At 45.2% G+C, this 15777-nt stretch overlaps 1 protein-coding gene across 3 annotated transcripts in view; it reads left to right on the top strand.

Moving 5' to 3' along the window:
• The window catches only part of STK32C (serine/threonine kinase 32C), a 185033-nt gene extending 171133 nt beyond the window's left edge, over positions 1–13900 (top strand). For all 3 annotated transcript variants that reach the window (XM_072629112.1, XM_072629115.1, XM_072629114.1), the window contains 5 exons: positions 2506–2622; positions 4540–4665; positions 4821–4952; positions 10961–11028; positions 12877–13900. In XM_072629112.1, coding sequence (XP_072485213.1) covers positions 2506–2622; positions 4540–4665; positions 4821–4952; positions 10961–11028; positions 12877–13027 — 594 coding nt within the window. In that variant the 3' untranslated portion in view covers positions 13028–13900. The remainder of the gene's footprint in view (positions 1–2505; positions 2623–4539; positions 4666–4820; positions 4953–10960; positions 11029–12876) is intronic.
• The last annotated feature ends 1877 nt before the right edge of the window (positions 13901–15777 follow it).

The raw sequence follows: 15777 nt of genomic DNA, 5'->3' as shown, positions 1-15777 counted from the left end.
TCTTTTGGAGGTCCATCTAACCAACAGCTCTGATTTCCCTTCTTGAGAAGGATAAATGATTTCTCCAAGGATCAAATCCCTGAAGATTATAACCATTCAGAGGGCCTTATTTACATTTATAGAATGTTTCTCTTTCCACATGGGAGTGTCTTTCAGTGGGATGCCCTCTCATCACTGAAAGAAGATTTCTCTCTATCTTTCCCCCATTTCAATTCCTCCTTTTGTCTCTTCATCATTCTCCTGTAGGTCTTCTTCCAAGAGACTATAATGGTTATTTTCCCTTCATTGTTATCCTTTGACTTGATTAGGGTTCATCATATATTCCCCTCTTTCCTTTCCTTCTCTTCTTCCTTTTTACGCCCTCTCTTACCCTGCAATTTAATCAAACACACACACTCACATCCATACACCAAAACAAAAAATTGATTTACCAGTAGATGAGCTATTGTGAGGTTTAGCTCATGATGTATGAGGCCTGTTTCTCCAGCATCACTTCCTTTACTTGACTTCCACTTTGACCCTTATAACATTGGGTACCTTTAGAAAGAAATCATTGAATGGTTTCTTTCTTTTTTTTTTTTTTGTTTATGTTGTCAGTGGTTGCTATGTTTACCTTTCTTGTATTTCTATTGCCTGGAGTGTATGAAAAACAAATAACTTCTTCATGTCTGGTTTTCTTTGTAGGAATACTTTGAACACATCTTTTAATTGAATATCCATATTTTTTCATTAATGGTAAGACTCAGGTTTGCAGGGTATGCCATCTTGGGTTGCATCTTGAGTTCCTTTGCTCTTCAGAACACATCATTCCATTCCCTTCTGTGGTTTCTGGTGAGTGCAGAATAGTCTTGTGTTATTTACATTTCTTTTCCTTTATATTTGAAATCTTTCTCCTTGTCTTTAGACTGTGAGCTCTGTGAGAGTGAGAACTGCTTTTTTTTGGCTTTTATTTGTATCTCTAGTACTTAGCATTGTCTAGGGCACATATTAGACACTAAATGAACACTAGCTGACCAACTAGTTGCTTGGAGAATTTGTTATCATTGGAATTATCAAATTTACCACTACATTTCTTGGAGTTTATAGCACAGAGTTTTTTTCTTCCCCCCTAAATGTCCTCTATAAATTCTTTTGATTAGCACATTGTTTTCTGTGTTCAGAAGTTCTGGGAAATTTTCTTGTATTATTTCTTGTATTTTAGTGTTCAGATTTTTTAACTTGTCATGTTATCCTGGGAGACCTATAATCCTTAAGTTGTCTACCTGCATTTTGTCTTTAAAATCATCAATATATTTTGCTTGTATGGAAATTATATTTTCTTTTGATGATATTAGTTTTTGCTTCTCTTACTCTAGCTTGTCATTCATTTCTGTGTATTTGCATCTCCAAGGAGAGATTCTCTTTTTTTTGTTTCTTTGATGATGTTTGCAACCATGGATTCAAGTTTTTCTATTCCATCAATTATTTCAGTTATATAGACCATAAATCATGCTTTCACAATCCCTATTTCTTTTGTAAACTATTTGGAAACATGTTGTGGTTCCATATTCTCTTGGAAATGCAGAGTCATTTGCCTCCTCTCAGATACTACTTCTTTTTTCTTGGTCTTGCAATATTTATCCATAGATATACAGACATAGATGTTTAACTCATTTGGAAGCCATATTCCCTTCTGTTATTAATATCTTCTCTACTGGTTAATTTACTTGTGCTCAAGGTCTTTAACTGAATTTTCTTGATCTTGAGATCATAGGTAATTTCAGTTTTTTTTTCTTTATATTCCCCTATTACTTACTTTCTGACTTCTTTCACTTTGATTGTATTTTCCCTGGGAATGGAACCTCAAAGCTCTTTCAGCCTCCTCCCACACTGGACAATTCATATTTCATGAACCTCAGTTTCTGTCCAAAGTGACTTTTGGGGGGGACAGAACCGACCCAGCTGGATTCTAGTCTCCTTTCCCTCAGACTTAGTGGAGTGCACCCTATGTGCAACCTGTTTCAGCTCTCCTGTTCTTCATTTCTTTAGTTGATTTTGTTCACAGCACAGAGCATTGCCACATTACAATCCAAGCTAGAGAAAGCTTCTGATTTTTGTTTTTCCTCAATATGGGGGCGTGGGTGAAGGAAGTATGGAGGTGCATAAAGTTGAGTTTTATTGCTAGCATGTGTGTTGGCTTGTTCAGCCTTGTCAGGGTATAGTGGCTGGTGGGGGAAGAGGTGCTCAGTGGGTGACTTACGTCTTAGGGAGTAGCCTCCTCTACTTTTAATTATTTTTAACCATGTAAAGACTCTTGTTGTCTTCATACAGGGAGATAGTTGCAATTTCTTTATCACTTGTACATAATTCCTATTTTGGAAAGGTTTGAGAGGTGAGGATAAGAGAAGGTGTCTATCCAGTCCTTCATCTTGGTGGTCACATCACTGGGAAGGAAACTGACACAAAAGAGATGTTCCTTCCTGCCATGCTGGCAGATGATGGATTTCCATTTCCTCTGTTTTCCAGAGACCCTATGACATCCATTCAAGCAACCCAGTGGAGAGCCTGGTACAGTTATTCAGCACTGTGAGTGTCCAGTATGCCCCAACGTGGTCGCAAGGGATGGTCAGACTCCTGAGAAAGGTAAACTCCCACTACCTCTGCCCCAGTAATCCTTGCAGAGCAGTCTACAGCAGTCAGAATCAAGCCCTTGATGTACTGTGTACAGCAGTCAGCCTGGCACGGAATTAAGGCTAGTTATATAGGGACTTATATAAAAAAAAAAAAAAAAAACGACTACAGTTTAATTGCTGCAGCAGATCACTTGACTAGCAATTTACATAATTAATGAGGAATGACTTTTCCCTGAAAGGTCTGTACAGGATTCTTTGGTTTGGAAAAAGTGATTCAGTTCTGACCTGTTAGCAGAGGAGTGATGTAGAACTTCATCCTCACAGTGATAGGTGACAGAGACATCACAGGGCCACCAAGGCCCAGTTGCCCTCCTATGGGCCACATGGCTTCCCAACCGCACCAAGGACACACTTGAGCTCAACTTGGATTGGCTCAAGGAACTGCTGTGAAAATGAACAAGGTCAGTAGAGTCCTATCACAAAGGAAGAAACATGGTGAATTGAGTCCGAACTGAAGGTTTTGACCATTTTTGTGTCATGGACCTCTCTGGCAGTCTGTATGAATTCCTACTCTGAATAAAGTTTTTAAGTGTAAAACAGAAAATACACACCAAACTCATTACATTGAAATAAAAATGTAATTTTTCCCTATTCAAGTTTACAGACAACCCTACCCCAAAATCTATTCAAAGATCCCTTGGTAATCCATAAACCCCAGGATTAGAGACTTTAAATAGAGGAAGTGTCACTTAAAATGTAAACAAAATGGTAGGTAATACAACTCCAAACTCTCACAGTGTATTTAAGAGTACATATCTATAAGTATGTGTGTACCTATAAATATATACATACATACATATATACCTATACATACATATATATGTGTGTGTATACACACACACACACACACACACACACACATACATACATATTTAAGAGAACATAGTGTTATAAATAGAGACCTGGCCTTGGAGCCAGGAAGACCTATGACACATCCTGGTTGTGTGATCCTGGGCAAGTCACTGACACTCTCAGAGCTCTAAGACATTCTCCCAGGTGAAGGCTGCAGAGAAGGGGGGCACAGCCTCCATGGGCACTCTCCATCTGGGAGTCCCCAATGCCACTGAAATCAGAGGTCTGGGCCCTATCCCTCAACTGTTTTTCTAAGTGTAAACTGCATGGCCCTATCTGCATATGTGTGCTTTTGTGAGTGTGTGAAAATAGACACATGCACATGGATGTGTTTATACAAACTGGAATGGGAGAGCAGAAAGGTCTCCGAGGTAAGTTCATGTTGGACAAACAATGCATAACTGTTCTGCTGCCAATATGGTGAGAGGAAAGGAATTCCCATAGAGCTTAGCTGCCACCTATCGGCCAAGTGAGGACCTACTTCAGTGCTTTCAGAGGACAGGTGTCTTTAAAGGATTTCAATCACCGACAATGGGTAAACATTGGCTGTTGTTTCCTTCTGTCTCCCTGAAAATCACAGGATCTGAGATTTGGGGCTAGAAGGATCACGAGAGGTCATTCAATTCAAGCAGAGGTGAGGGTGGTCATAGGACTCTGATATCCCTTGGAAAGCTGCTTGGAGGGAGTTCTGGTCTGGAACTTTGGCATCAGTGATCCCAAGAGATGCAGATGCCTCTTAGGGTTTGGGAACTCCAGAAGAGGCACACATCAACGGGGTCAGAAGCAGGCGCATTAGAGGAGCCAGGAGGCTTAGAATCCCCTGAATGGCCCAGAATCTCTTGCTTCCCCTCCCCCACCCACTTGAGGCTTGGTTCTATAACTGGGGATGCAGGTGTGTCCTGTGGCACAGAGGGCAGGAGGTCCCTGACAGCCCCTCTCCTTTCCATGGGGCCCTCCTTAACATATGGTGTATGGCTGTGCTTGGCTCTTCACCTCACCATGTTTCTCCTTTCAGTTCCTCACTGTGAGCCCTGAGCACCGCTTTTCCAGCCTGAAGGACATCCAGGCCTCCCCTTACCTGGCTGATATCCTGTGGGATGAGCTGAGCCAGAAGAAAGTGGAGCCTGGCTTTGTCCCAAATGTAAGGTTCCCCATGGAACTCCTTTCTCCTTCAGGAGGCCCCAAGCCAGAAGCCCAGCCAGCTGTCTGGGGAGGGGGAGAAAGGGAATGCCTGCTGGGGAAGGCCTCCCATGGGGCTCATGGGCCACAGCTTGTCTCTCGGCACTCTTTCCACAGAAAGGACGCCTGCATTGTGACCCCACCTTTGAGCTGGAGGAGATGATCCTAGAATCTAGGCCCCTTCACAAGAAGAAGAAGAGACTGGCCAAGAATAAGTCTCGAGATAACAGCAAAGACAGCTCCCAGTCGGTGAGTGCTACCCAGGGAAGGGCCCCCATGGGAGGAGATGCCCAGGGCCTGGGGCCAGGATCATGGAGCTAGAGGCTCTTTGGTGCCACCCCATGGAGAAATTGAAACCCAGAGAGGGACAAGGACTTACCTGAGACCACTGAGGCAGTGAGGGGGGCACTAGAGGCCAACTGCTCTACTTCTAAGGCCAGCATATTTTCTCTCTGGTCATATCCAAGCTCCAGATGGGAAGCAGAGAAGTCTGAGCAATGTGTCTGTTAACTGGTCTGTTTGGGTCATCTTTTCACAGTTCAGCCTTAGGTCAGACAGGTGTCTCCTCTTTCTGATGTATCCAGATCCCCCCCCCCCCACCTAATTTGGATGGCTTCCAGCTGCCACTGCTACACTCTGGCTTCTCCGGGGCCCCCTCAGGCCCCATCAGCCTCTTCCCAGAGCCTGGGATTTTTTTTTTGCCCTTGGAATGCTTTCAATGAAACCCAAAGTAAACCTCAAAGCTTTTCCAGAGGTCTTAAGGTGATTGCTAACTTTTATTGAGCAAACCCTGCCAGCTCTGGGAGAGTCAGGGCTTGATGGCTGTCCACAGGCTCAGGTCAACAGAGCAGTGTCTGTCCTTTCCATGGGCAGCAGAGGAAGGCAGAGGGGCAAGTGTTCAGTGCCCTAAGGAAGGGGCTCCCCAGTGCCAAGGGCATGCTGGGCACCCATCACATACCCTTGATGCTTTGCACCTATTATTGATGATTATTGAGGGGGTGAATTAGATGTTGGTGGATGGTCTCAGAGCAGGAACTCAGAAGGCTCGAGGAAACATGTGGCCTTATGAAAGATACTCTGAGAGAGTCACAATTTACCAAAATGTCTGAGGGGCAGTCTCCAAATGGCAGTACCCTAGAATCTGATGGGCATGCCATCTGTCTGAAGGTAAATCACTTGGTGCCACCAGCACCTTTTCTTCAGTGTGAAAAGGAAAACCTTTGGCCTCTCTGGAAAAGGTCTAACACTCATGCAGCAGGTGAAAAGGCACTGTGTCAGGGAGTGGACCTCTCCTAGAATTCTTGTGGATTCTACATTATGAGCAGCCTGCTATTGCTGTTTCCTACCTTGGTGACTTTGGGCAAGTCTCTTTTCCTCCCTGGGCATCAGTTTCTCCATCTGTTAAATAATAGGATAGAATTAATATGGTCCCTTCTAATTCTGCATTCTAGGCTCTCCCTGTGGCCCTAAAATGCACACTCATCCCCGCTTTGACCCTCCCCAGCCTAGACTACCATGTTGGATAACAATCACAATCACTATTCTTCCTAAAAGGGCAATCACTAATGAATTTCAACTTCCAAAGTGCCAGGCCTAGAGGCCTGTGTGGGCTACCTGAGTCTTCTTACCTCACCTCCGAGGTCTTCGGTTGGCCAAAACCGGATGCTCATAGGAGAGAAAGGACGTTCCAGAGTCGAACAAGGGTTGAGCTTTACTTCAGGGTCTAGTTACAAGTGCAGGGGGGTCTTCCTTAGGAGGAAGAGGGGGAGATTTCCTAAGGAGGCTAGGATCTTAAGGGATTGGAAGTAGAAGTACAAGCGGGGAGAGAGGGGGAGGGGAGAGAGAAGGGAAGAGAAGCAGAGCCTACTGTCCTCTTGGCTCCTCATGTGCTAAGAGAGCTTTCAGGCTTCCTCAATCCTACTTAACCTTCAGCCACACAGTTTGCATCTCAATACCGTGCTGTTAGATAACAATAGTGTGCCCAGATCCGGGACGACCTCGAGGGCAGGGAGACTTCACCCATCACGTATCTCCCGGGGAGAGGCGGAAATACCCGAGCTAGCCGAGCTAGCTCAGTCTGACCTTCTCGAATCCCCGCTGTTCATGGAGGGCCTCATAAGACTCTAAGATTTAGAAGTCCCACTTTTACCCGCCCGAGACCGTCCACACAGATTTGAACTTCCAATCCCAACACCAAAGGGTCTTCAGTGGAGTATCTCAAGGCCCTGAATTTGGCCCTGACTGTTTTGTAACTTGATGCATAACTGGAAGAAAGGCATACATCACGGATGCAAGATCCAAAAGCTGTTAGAAGGGACTGGGCAGAATCTAATGTGGAAAAATATTCAGCTGGAAATTTGGATTAAAGAAATCAACTTCCCTTGCAAGGCTGAAACCCAAACTTTCAGAGACGGTCTAAGCCATCTTGCTGGCCTCAGCTCTTTCTCCTTTGATTAGGTGACCTGACCTGGACATCACCCTCCAACTCCCCAGCCATGGCAAAAACCATAAGTTACCCACCTGATTGCAAGTATCCATCAGTCCATAAGAACAGCAGGTGCATCTGCCTGAACCCCAGGGGCACTCAGTGCCTGAGCTGCTATTTAAACAATAATGGTAGCTCCACCATTCAGGTGAATTCTGTTCATCTTCCTCATATTTTGTAACAATCTTCTTCTCCGCTTCTTCTCCAGATGGTCTGATTGAGCTTTCTCAGTATCCTTTTCTGATACTAGCCATGTCCTAGGCAGGGGTGGCTCCCAAGGTTCACTAGACCCTCTTCCCCTCAACGTCCCAGGATTCAATCTTTTCACAGATGACTCCCAAATCTAGAGGGAGGCCGTGTGGCCCAGTAGGAAGAGTGCTCAAGGCCGAAGAGTAGAAAATAGCCAGATGAAGAGAAGACTGTGTGGTCTCTGGGAGTGTCCAGCTGACTGTTTCACATCATGCCTCCCCCCAACCCCGCACCATGAAAGACAGCAACAGGAGGCACATGGACAAAACTGCACAAAGTTTGTAGTAGTCGCAGGAGCCAGGTCCAAATCCTGACTCTCACAGTTACTATCTTTGTGACCCCAAATGGGGCTCTTGCCTGGGCCTTGGTTTCTTACTCTTTAAACCACGGAGACAAGCTGGAGGATGTACAAGGTCCCTGCAAACTTAAAGCTGTGATCCTATGCATCAGCTACTGTGTACATCATGTAGTATGTGTTATGTAGTAAATACTATGAGATGAAAGCTGAGTACATGGATTCTATACTGTTATTTAGTAGTATTAAACACTACATGTTTAAAGCTGTGTACTATGTAGGCAACCTCACCTCTCCCCCGAGTTCTTGAGCTCCATGTCTTTGTCTGAGACCACGCAGTCTTCTCCTCATCTGGCCTGAATTTACTATCGGCTTCTCAAAGGAAATATCCAGAATGGACCTTCTTGTCTTCCATGAAATTACTCTGTATTTACTCTGCATAGATTTGTGTATATGCTCTGTGTATCAGGGGGCAGCACTTTAGACTAGGCAGAGTTGAAGGGCAAAGACAGAGGCATTGAAATTGCTTAGAGAATGCCCTTTCAGATACATGTAAACAAAACATGCCATAGTTTGGAGAAGGTCTAAGGCTTGAGTAGCTCAACAGCACATGAAGAGGCTAGTGATACATTGATACTATCCCAGGACAGAGATTGCTTCAAGATCTTTGTCTCAGTAGCTCAATCGAACAAAACTCAACAGGAATGTGGGAAGTGTAACTGGCTGACCACCTTAAGGAAACAGAGAGTTCCTCATGAAGGGAGCTTGCTCTGAACCAGGAAGAGCCCTCTGACAAAAGAGGAAGAGAGGCTTGACCTCTCTGACCCCTTTCTTGGAAGTGAGAGATCTTAGAGCCAAGTCTTTGAAGTTTCAACAGGAAGAACTTTCTGGCAATTCTACTCTGAGGCTCACTTCCTTGGCTGAAAAGAGCTCTGTAAAACGCCAACTGAAAAGCACACTGTCAGACCCAGCCAAGTCCAAGGCTGGAAATGATGAAGACACCAGTTACCCACTAAAGAGTGAGCCTAACCCCTGGTCCATCCAGCAGAGCTATCCCTGGTTCTTGTGAAGGTCCCACTGGATGAGTGATCTGTTCATCCCAGCCTAGGCAACAGCATCCCACCAGCAAGGTAACTTTCTTGGTCCATTACAGCTATGTTCATCATGAACCCAGAAGTACAGAGGGAAAGGAGCCAGCCTAGCAGCCAAATGGCCTGCTTGTCCCAGCCCAATGGTTATTCAACCTGCCCAGTGGAGCCTCTGGGTCCTGTCAAACCCAGCAGTGCAGCAATTTCTCCTTCTCCAGCTCCTGGCCCCTCATTACCCTCACATTGATTCTCCAGAGGAAGATGGGATACAAGGCTTTACTCTTCTTGAACAGTGATTTCCTGTGGCCAGAGACATTCCCTTCACCTGTACTTCCCTGACATCGGTCATTTATGTTCCAGAAGCAGTGTTTTTCTGGGGAGAAGTGCAGTCCAAGTTTCAAAGAAAATGCTTTTGTAATTCCTGCTCTTTCTATACCATTTGAATATAAACTTTTTTTGGATAATAATTAACATTTATACAATGCTTTAAGTGTGTAAGCACTGGACAAATATTACCTGATTTTATCCTCATGGTAATCCTGGAAGGTATATGCTATTATCATCCCCATTCTATAGATGAGAACACTGAGGCAGACAGAGGTTAAGTGACTTGTCCAAAAAAGAAACAACTGAGTTTCCTGATGGATGGTTGAGGAGAAGCCCCCAAGTGAGAGCTCATGATCTGCAGTGTTAGGAGAATAGTCATTTCCATGGTTAGCCCTTGAACCAAAGTAGCAGCTACCTTTCTAGGAGCCCATCCTACCGGTACTAGGATGAGTTGGGGGATTGGGCACAGAGGGGCTGCTCCATGTGCCCATATTGTCCTGATGCACTGCCCCCAGGAAAATAGGAGTCTTTGAGGGCCTTGGTATCCATGTCATGTATCCTAGTGCCTGTACATTGTAGGTGTTCAATATATAATTGTTGAGTTGAACTTAATTGGATTTCCCCCTAAATCTGTTCCGTTGAGGAATTTTCCTATTTTTGCCAGGGAACCCACTGTCTTTCCAGTTCCCCAGGCTTAAAATCTCAGTGTCCTTCATCATCCTGCCTTTTCCTTACATCTCTGTATCCAGTCAATGTCCCTGAGCTTGTATTCGAATGAGGTAGTGGATAAAAAAGTCTTTTTAACAGAATGTTCAGGAAGGCATTACTGGAATTTCTCTGGCTCTCTATTTAGAGCAGAGATGGCAAGAAGGTTTTGATTCTTCACAAAACAGAATGGATACAGAAAGAAGCAGCATACAGTGGAAAAAGAACCAGCCTTAGAGTTCAAGGAATTTGAGTCCAACTTCCAGCTCTGGTTCTTATAACCTGTGAGACCTTAGGAGAGTCATTTTCCCTCAGTGACCCCATTTCATATCTTATCAGGTGCCAAGCTTTGCCTTCATATCTCTCCAATCCACACCCCCTTCACCTGCCACCATCCCCCTCTCTTCACTTGCCCTTCCCATTCTTTTCAATCACACAGCCACCAGCTTTCTCATTCCTGACCTGGACTAGTACTGGCATCCCTTAATTAGTGTCCAGATCTCGAGGCTTTTCCCCTCTCTAGATTTGTTTAAAAACATTCAGCTCCTCAAAGAGGAGATGGGGGTATGTCTAGAATTCACCTCATAGGGTTGCTGTGAGGACCAAAGGAGATGACTGATGCCCTCTTGTTTCTTGGATGGCTATCAGGCCCTTGTGTATCTTGGAAAGTCAAGGATGGTATCCCAGTGATCTGCAATTTAAGTGATGGATCTGAGGCCCAGAGGGACTTCATAACTGGTTTGAGGTGGCAGGGCAGATCTAGCTGTGCACTAAACTAGAAAAATGGGGGACAGGTGCCCCTATCCAGGCCTGCCCTTTCCTCTCCTGCTCCTTCCTACAGCTGCATAACAATTACTGCTCCTTCTACTTCTACAGAGCATTAAGTGTTGGAAGGCACTTTCCTCACACAAAGCCCATGCCCAAGGTAGGCAAAGCAAACATCATCCCCATTTTTGGATGAGAAAACTGGCTCTTGGAGAGGGATGGGTGACTTGCTCAAGGGGATGTAGCAGGACCACTGTGTGATGCTGAGCACCAGCAAGGAACACAATGGTCCTTGACCCTCAGCCCTCCTCATGGACTCACTTACATTTTTTTTTTCAACCAGGAAAATGACTATCTTCAAGAATGTCTTGAGGCCATCCAGCAAGACTTTGTGATTTTTAATAGAGAAAAGTAAGTGCCTACAGGGAATCTGGGCTGAGGAGGCAAGGTTTTCTTGGCTGCTTGGTGCTTAATATTTTGTGGATGGGATCTCAGTCTGTGTAGTTCCTTATCTCTCCACTGGTCAAAGGAGAGACTCACAAAGAAGAAAGATGGAAAGCCCCAAAGAGGGAAAAGTAGGGGTGGAGGGTTTGTGGTTCCAGGTCCCGTAGCACTAGCCTTGTCTCTATGGCAGTCAGGAAGGACATGGCCGACTTGTGTCAGCTATGATGGGCCAAAGAACAGTACATGGCTGGAGAACAGTGCAGGGCACCAGGCTAGAGAGGAGCACTAGGTGCTGAGCAGAGCCCTGCTCCAGGAGGCCATGCTTTGCTTTCAGGGTGTGGGAGTGGCCTAGGTGACTTGCCAGTGCTCGAGTTGACCCTCCTGAGAATCAACAGAGAGCTGGGGAGGGGAGCCTCGGCAGGCCTCTGCCATCTGCTCAGACCACCACTGGGAAGGTCGCTTGCCTCTTCTTCACTGACTGACTTGGGGCCACTCTAGGTGACTTGCTCTTTATCAGGTGCTTGCCCAGCATTTTCATCAATCTCACAGGCATTTACAAGTGTTTCCCCTGCTTCAGGAACCTGTACAAGGTACTGTGGATACAGAGATGAAAAGCAATTGGTTCCTGCCCTCCAGAGGTTTATACTTGACTCTCTTTCTTTCTTTCTTTCCTTTTCTTTCTTTCTTTTTCTTTCTTTCTCTTTCTCTCTCTCTTTCTTTCTTTCTTTTTCTTTCTCTCTCTCTCTCTTCCTTCCTTCCTTCCTTTCTTTCTTTCTTTCTTTCTTTCTTTCTTTCTTTCTTTCTTTCTTTCTTTCTTTCTTTCTTTCTTTCTTTCTTTCTTTTTTCCTTCCTTCCTTCCTTCCTTCCTTCCTTCCTTCCTTCCTTCCTTCCTTCCTTCCTTCCTTCCTTCCTTCCTTCCTTCCTTCTTTTTTTTAAAGACACTAGCATTGAAAGGTTCTCTGACTCTGCCCTCAGGGCCCCTTCTCTGATAAGGAGTGCAGCTGGCCATGCAGTCCTCAGCCCCTGGTGGGGAGAGCTGCTTCAGTGGCTCCCTCTGCTGAGCATAACCCAGGTGAGGACACTCACGTCAGCCTCTGAGAAGAACCATGGGCAGAAAAGACAGGCGCTCCCTAGAACTTGTTGGACTAAGATCGCCTTTGTCCTAAAGTTCCAAGAAGAGCCTGGACAGGAACACTGTCTCTAAGCATTTGAAGGCTTTCATTTAGGAAGAGTAGACTCATTCTGTGTGTGTCTCCAGAGGGAAAAACTAGGAGCAGTAGGAAAGGTGGCCCCCAGACATCAGATGTTCCAGAGTGGAAGGAGCTGCCTTGGCTTTCACTTTCCCAAGGGTCTTTAATCAGACACCCAGTGTATCTGATGGGTTTGTTGTAGTGATGATTCCTGTTCCCGTATGGGTCACACTGGAAGTCTCTGAGGTCCTACTGAGGTCAGCGATGATGTAGGTCATCTTGGTGTCTCTGTCTCATTTCTCAAGGACTCGGGCCTGTCTGTCTCATGTCTCTGTGTCTGTGACTGTCAACATGCAGGGAAGAATGACATCAATTAGTTGAGGATGAGGTTTATCCAAAGTGGAGTTTCTTGTAGTATGTGGCAGAGTCTGAGCCCCCAAGGGCCAGGAGGAGCTCCCATCACATTCCTTCAGAAACAATGGAAGATTTTTTGTGCCACTCTCCTTCCCATGATTTGATCTCTCTCAAACAATTCAATGCCTACCTGCCTTTTCCTGGTCATGACCACGGTGGGCCTTGTCTCAGGGCAGCCCTACTTACTGGCCTGTGTTTCTTTTCCTTACAGGCTGAAGAGAAGCCAGGACCCAGATGCCCTCGATGAGGGCATGTCTGCCCCAGAGGCCACAGAGGAGGCTGAACTGGATGCAGATGCAGACCTAGAGAGCTCCCATTTCCACATGTGTAGCTCTGTGTGCCCCTCAGCAGGGAGTAGCTAGGTCTTCTGCTGGGAGGGTGAAAGAGCCCAAGTCCTCTGGCCTCTGGAATATAGGTTGCAAAGGTAGATCTCAGGTTGCAAGGGTAGATTGCTGTCTAGAGACAGTGCCTAGAGTGGTGGTGTGGGGAAAGGTGACTCCTGAGCCCTTTAGGTTAGCTAGAGCCAAACTTGGAATGGCAATTTTAGCTAAATGAATCAATGGGTGTTCACACCAGGGGTGAGTTGCCTGTTCTGAAGGGTGGTCCTTACTGTGCCACATATGGAGTGGGCCCAAGAGAGCATGCCTCTGCTGAAGGAGCACTGAGTCATGAGCCGTTGAACAATACATCCCTGGTCGGATTCCATTTTCTTAACTCGGAGGCATTCTGAAGGGCCTGCTTTGATGATTTCTCAATGAAAGCAGATTCCCCTGCATGCCCCTGGCCTCTGTAGGGGCCGTCCCATTTGGTGAGAGGAGCCTATGTTGGCTTGTTCTCTCTCCTGGTTCAGAAGTGCCAGGGGATGTCCAGAGAGCCTGTCCTAACTTCTTAGAGTGGGCAGAAGGGTTCAATTGGTGCCAGCTGTACATACTGCCTTTTCCAGTCTTTTGGAAGCCTTTTCTAGACAGGGCTGGTGGCCAGTCCTCTTCCTTTCCCCACATTCCAGTCATGAGCTGCCCAGGCCACTTGGACTTGGGCTGTTCCTCACTTGGCTGGTGCATCATCTATGGCCAGGGTGGGGAAACTGCCCTGTGGGTGCTGTCTGGGAGGGATGGAAGGGGGGAGAGCAGGGAGAGCAAGGAGCTTCCATTCTTTACAGCTCCCAGCTCTGGCCAGACAATTGGCTCCACCGCTGTATAGTTTTCACCTTCATTAAATTAAATGATGAGGAAGAACCCAGGTCTGGTTGTTTCTGTTTTCAAACACTCTCCAGTGCTGAGTTGTGATGGTGAGGGATAAGCACAGAAACTTGGCAAGATAACTTTGGTCCCTGCTCTTTTACCACATAGACCCCATCTGAACAACCCACTTCCCAGACTATGGGGTGTCCTGTTGGTCTGTGCTCCACTGGGGAGCATTCTGAATATGCTAATGTGGGGAGAGTTTGAAGAAGTCCCTGACCAGGGTGGACCTCAAGTATGGATGGTACATCCCTGGGAGATGAGGAAGTTGTAATCAGTCAGTCATCAATCAACATTGATTAAGCACTTACTACGTGCCACGCACTGTGCTAAGAGCTGGGGATACAAAAAGAGGCAGAAGATAATCCCTGCCCTCAAGGAGCTTATAATCAGGCATAGACAGTGAAAAGGGGGTCTTCAGTGATTCAGAATGCTAGGAAAAACAGATTCCCTACATACTAGCTAAGCTACTGTGTTGCTAACAAATGAACTCTCATCTTTCTTTACTGTGAGTTCTTCATCTGGAATACAGTGAATCACAAACAATAGAACTAGGAAACATCATGCACATGACCTCTTCTACCTACCTTATTTGGCTAAGGAAAGAAACTGAGGCCTTAAAGCAGAAGGGGCTTGTTCAGGGTCAACATATTAGGGAATAGGGCTAGAATCATGATAATAAGATAAAACATTTGGAAAGGAACCTGGAGGCCTCAAGCCTAAACCTTGCCCGAACAAGAATCCCTCCATATTGTCAACAGGAAGTCAGCTGACCTTTCCTGAGGGTTCTGTTGAACTCAAATGTCCCCTTTCAAAGTCCATATCCCTCCTCACCCACGCATAAACCATCTAGGAGTAGAGGCAAGAAAACCTCAATGTGTTATCACTTGGGGAATATCTTTTATTTCCCTAGTAAAATCTTCCAGTAAAACCAATTATGCTCAGGAGAATGTCAAGTTGAACTTTCTTGAGCCAATCTTCTCTCTCCCATTGACTTTCTCTTCTAGGAGAGAGTTTAAGGAAAGATAGGGAAACAAACTGCTCATTCCCAGAAAAACTCTACTGAGTCCAGGCAAGAGATTATCCCTGCATAGGGGATAATAAGAATGCTTCTCTGCCTGGTATGCCATTGAAATTGCATCTATGCAGCTCCATCCATTCATCCACGTATTTACCTATCTATTTACACATCTCTGTTATATTGATCTACTCACTGTATCAATTCCTACCTTTGACTGAACTATATTTATATTTATCTGTCTTCTACTTACCTATCTATCCATCTATCTAGTTATCTGACCATTTATCTTTTATTCATTGTTCAGTTGTCTGACTCTTCATGCCCCATGGACTATGGCACACTAGGCTCTTTTATCCTCTACTATATCTCAAGGTTTGTCCAAGTTCATATTCATTTTTTCCATGATATTCTCCATCCATTTCATCCTCTGCCATTCCCTTTTCCTTTTGCCTTCAATCTTTCCCCAAATCAGGGTCTTTTCCAGTGAGTTCTATCTTCTCATCATGTGGGCAAAGTATTTAAGATTCAGCTTTTTTGACATTTTGGTGAATAGCCTGAATTGATTTCTGTTAAGTATTGACTGATTTGATCTTCCTGCTATCCAAGGGACTCTCAAAAATCTTCTACACAATTCGCAAGCATCAATTCTGTAGCACTCAACTTTCCTTATAGTCCAGTTCTCACAGCCATTCATTTGCTAGTGGAAAAACCACAACTTTGACTATATAGATTCCATCCACAGGGATATTTGAGGCCAATAATACAAAATCTGACACTACTTCCATTTCTTCTCCCTTTATTTACCAGGAAGTGATGGGATCAGTTGCCAAAATCTTTTTTTTAAGATTAA

The sequence above is a fragment of the Notamacropus eugenii genome, chromosome 1, assembly GCF_028372415.1.
Source record: "Notamacropus eugenii isolate mMacEug1 chromosome 1, mMacEug1.pri_v2, whole genome shotgun sequence".
NCBI classification, from domain to species: Eukaryota; Metazoa; Chordata; class Mammalia; order Diprotodontia; family Macropodidae; genus Notamacropus; species Notamacropus eugenii.
Note: the sequence above shows the minus strand (reverse complement) of the source record. Positions and strands in the feature narration are given on the sequence as shown.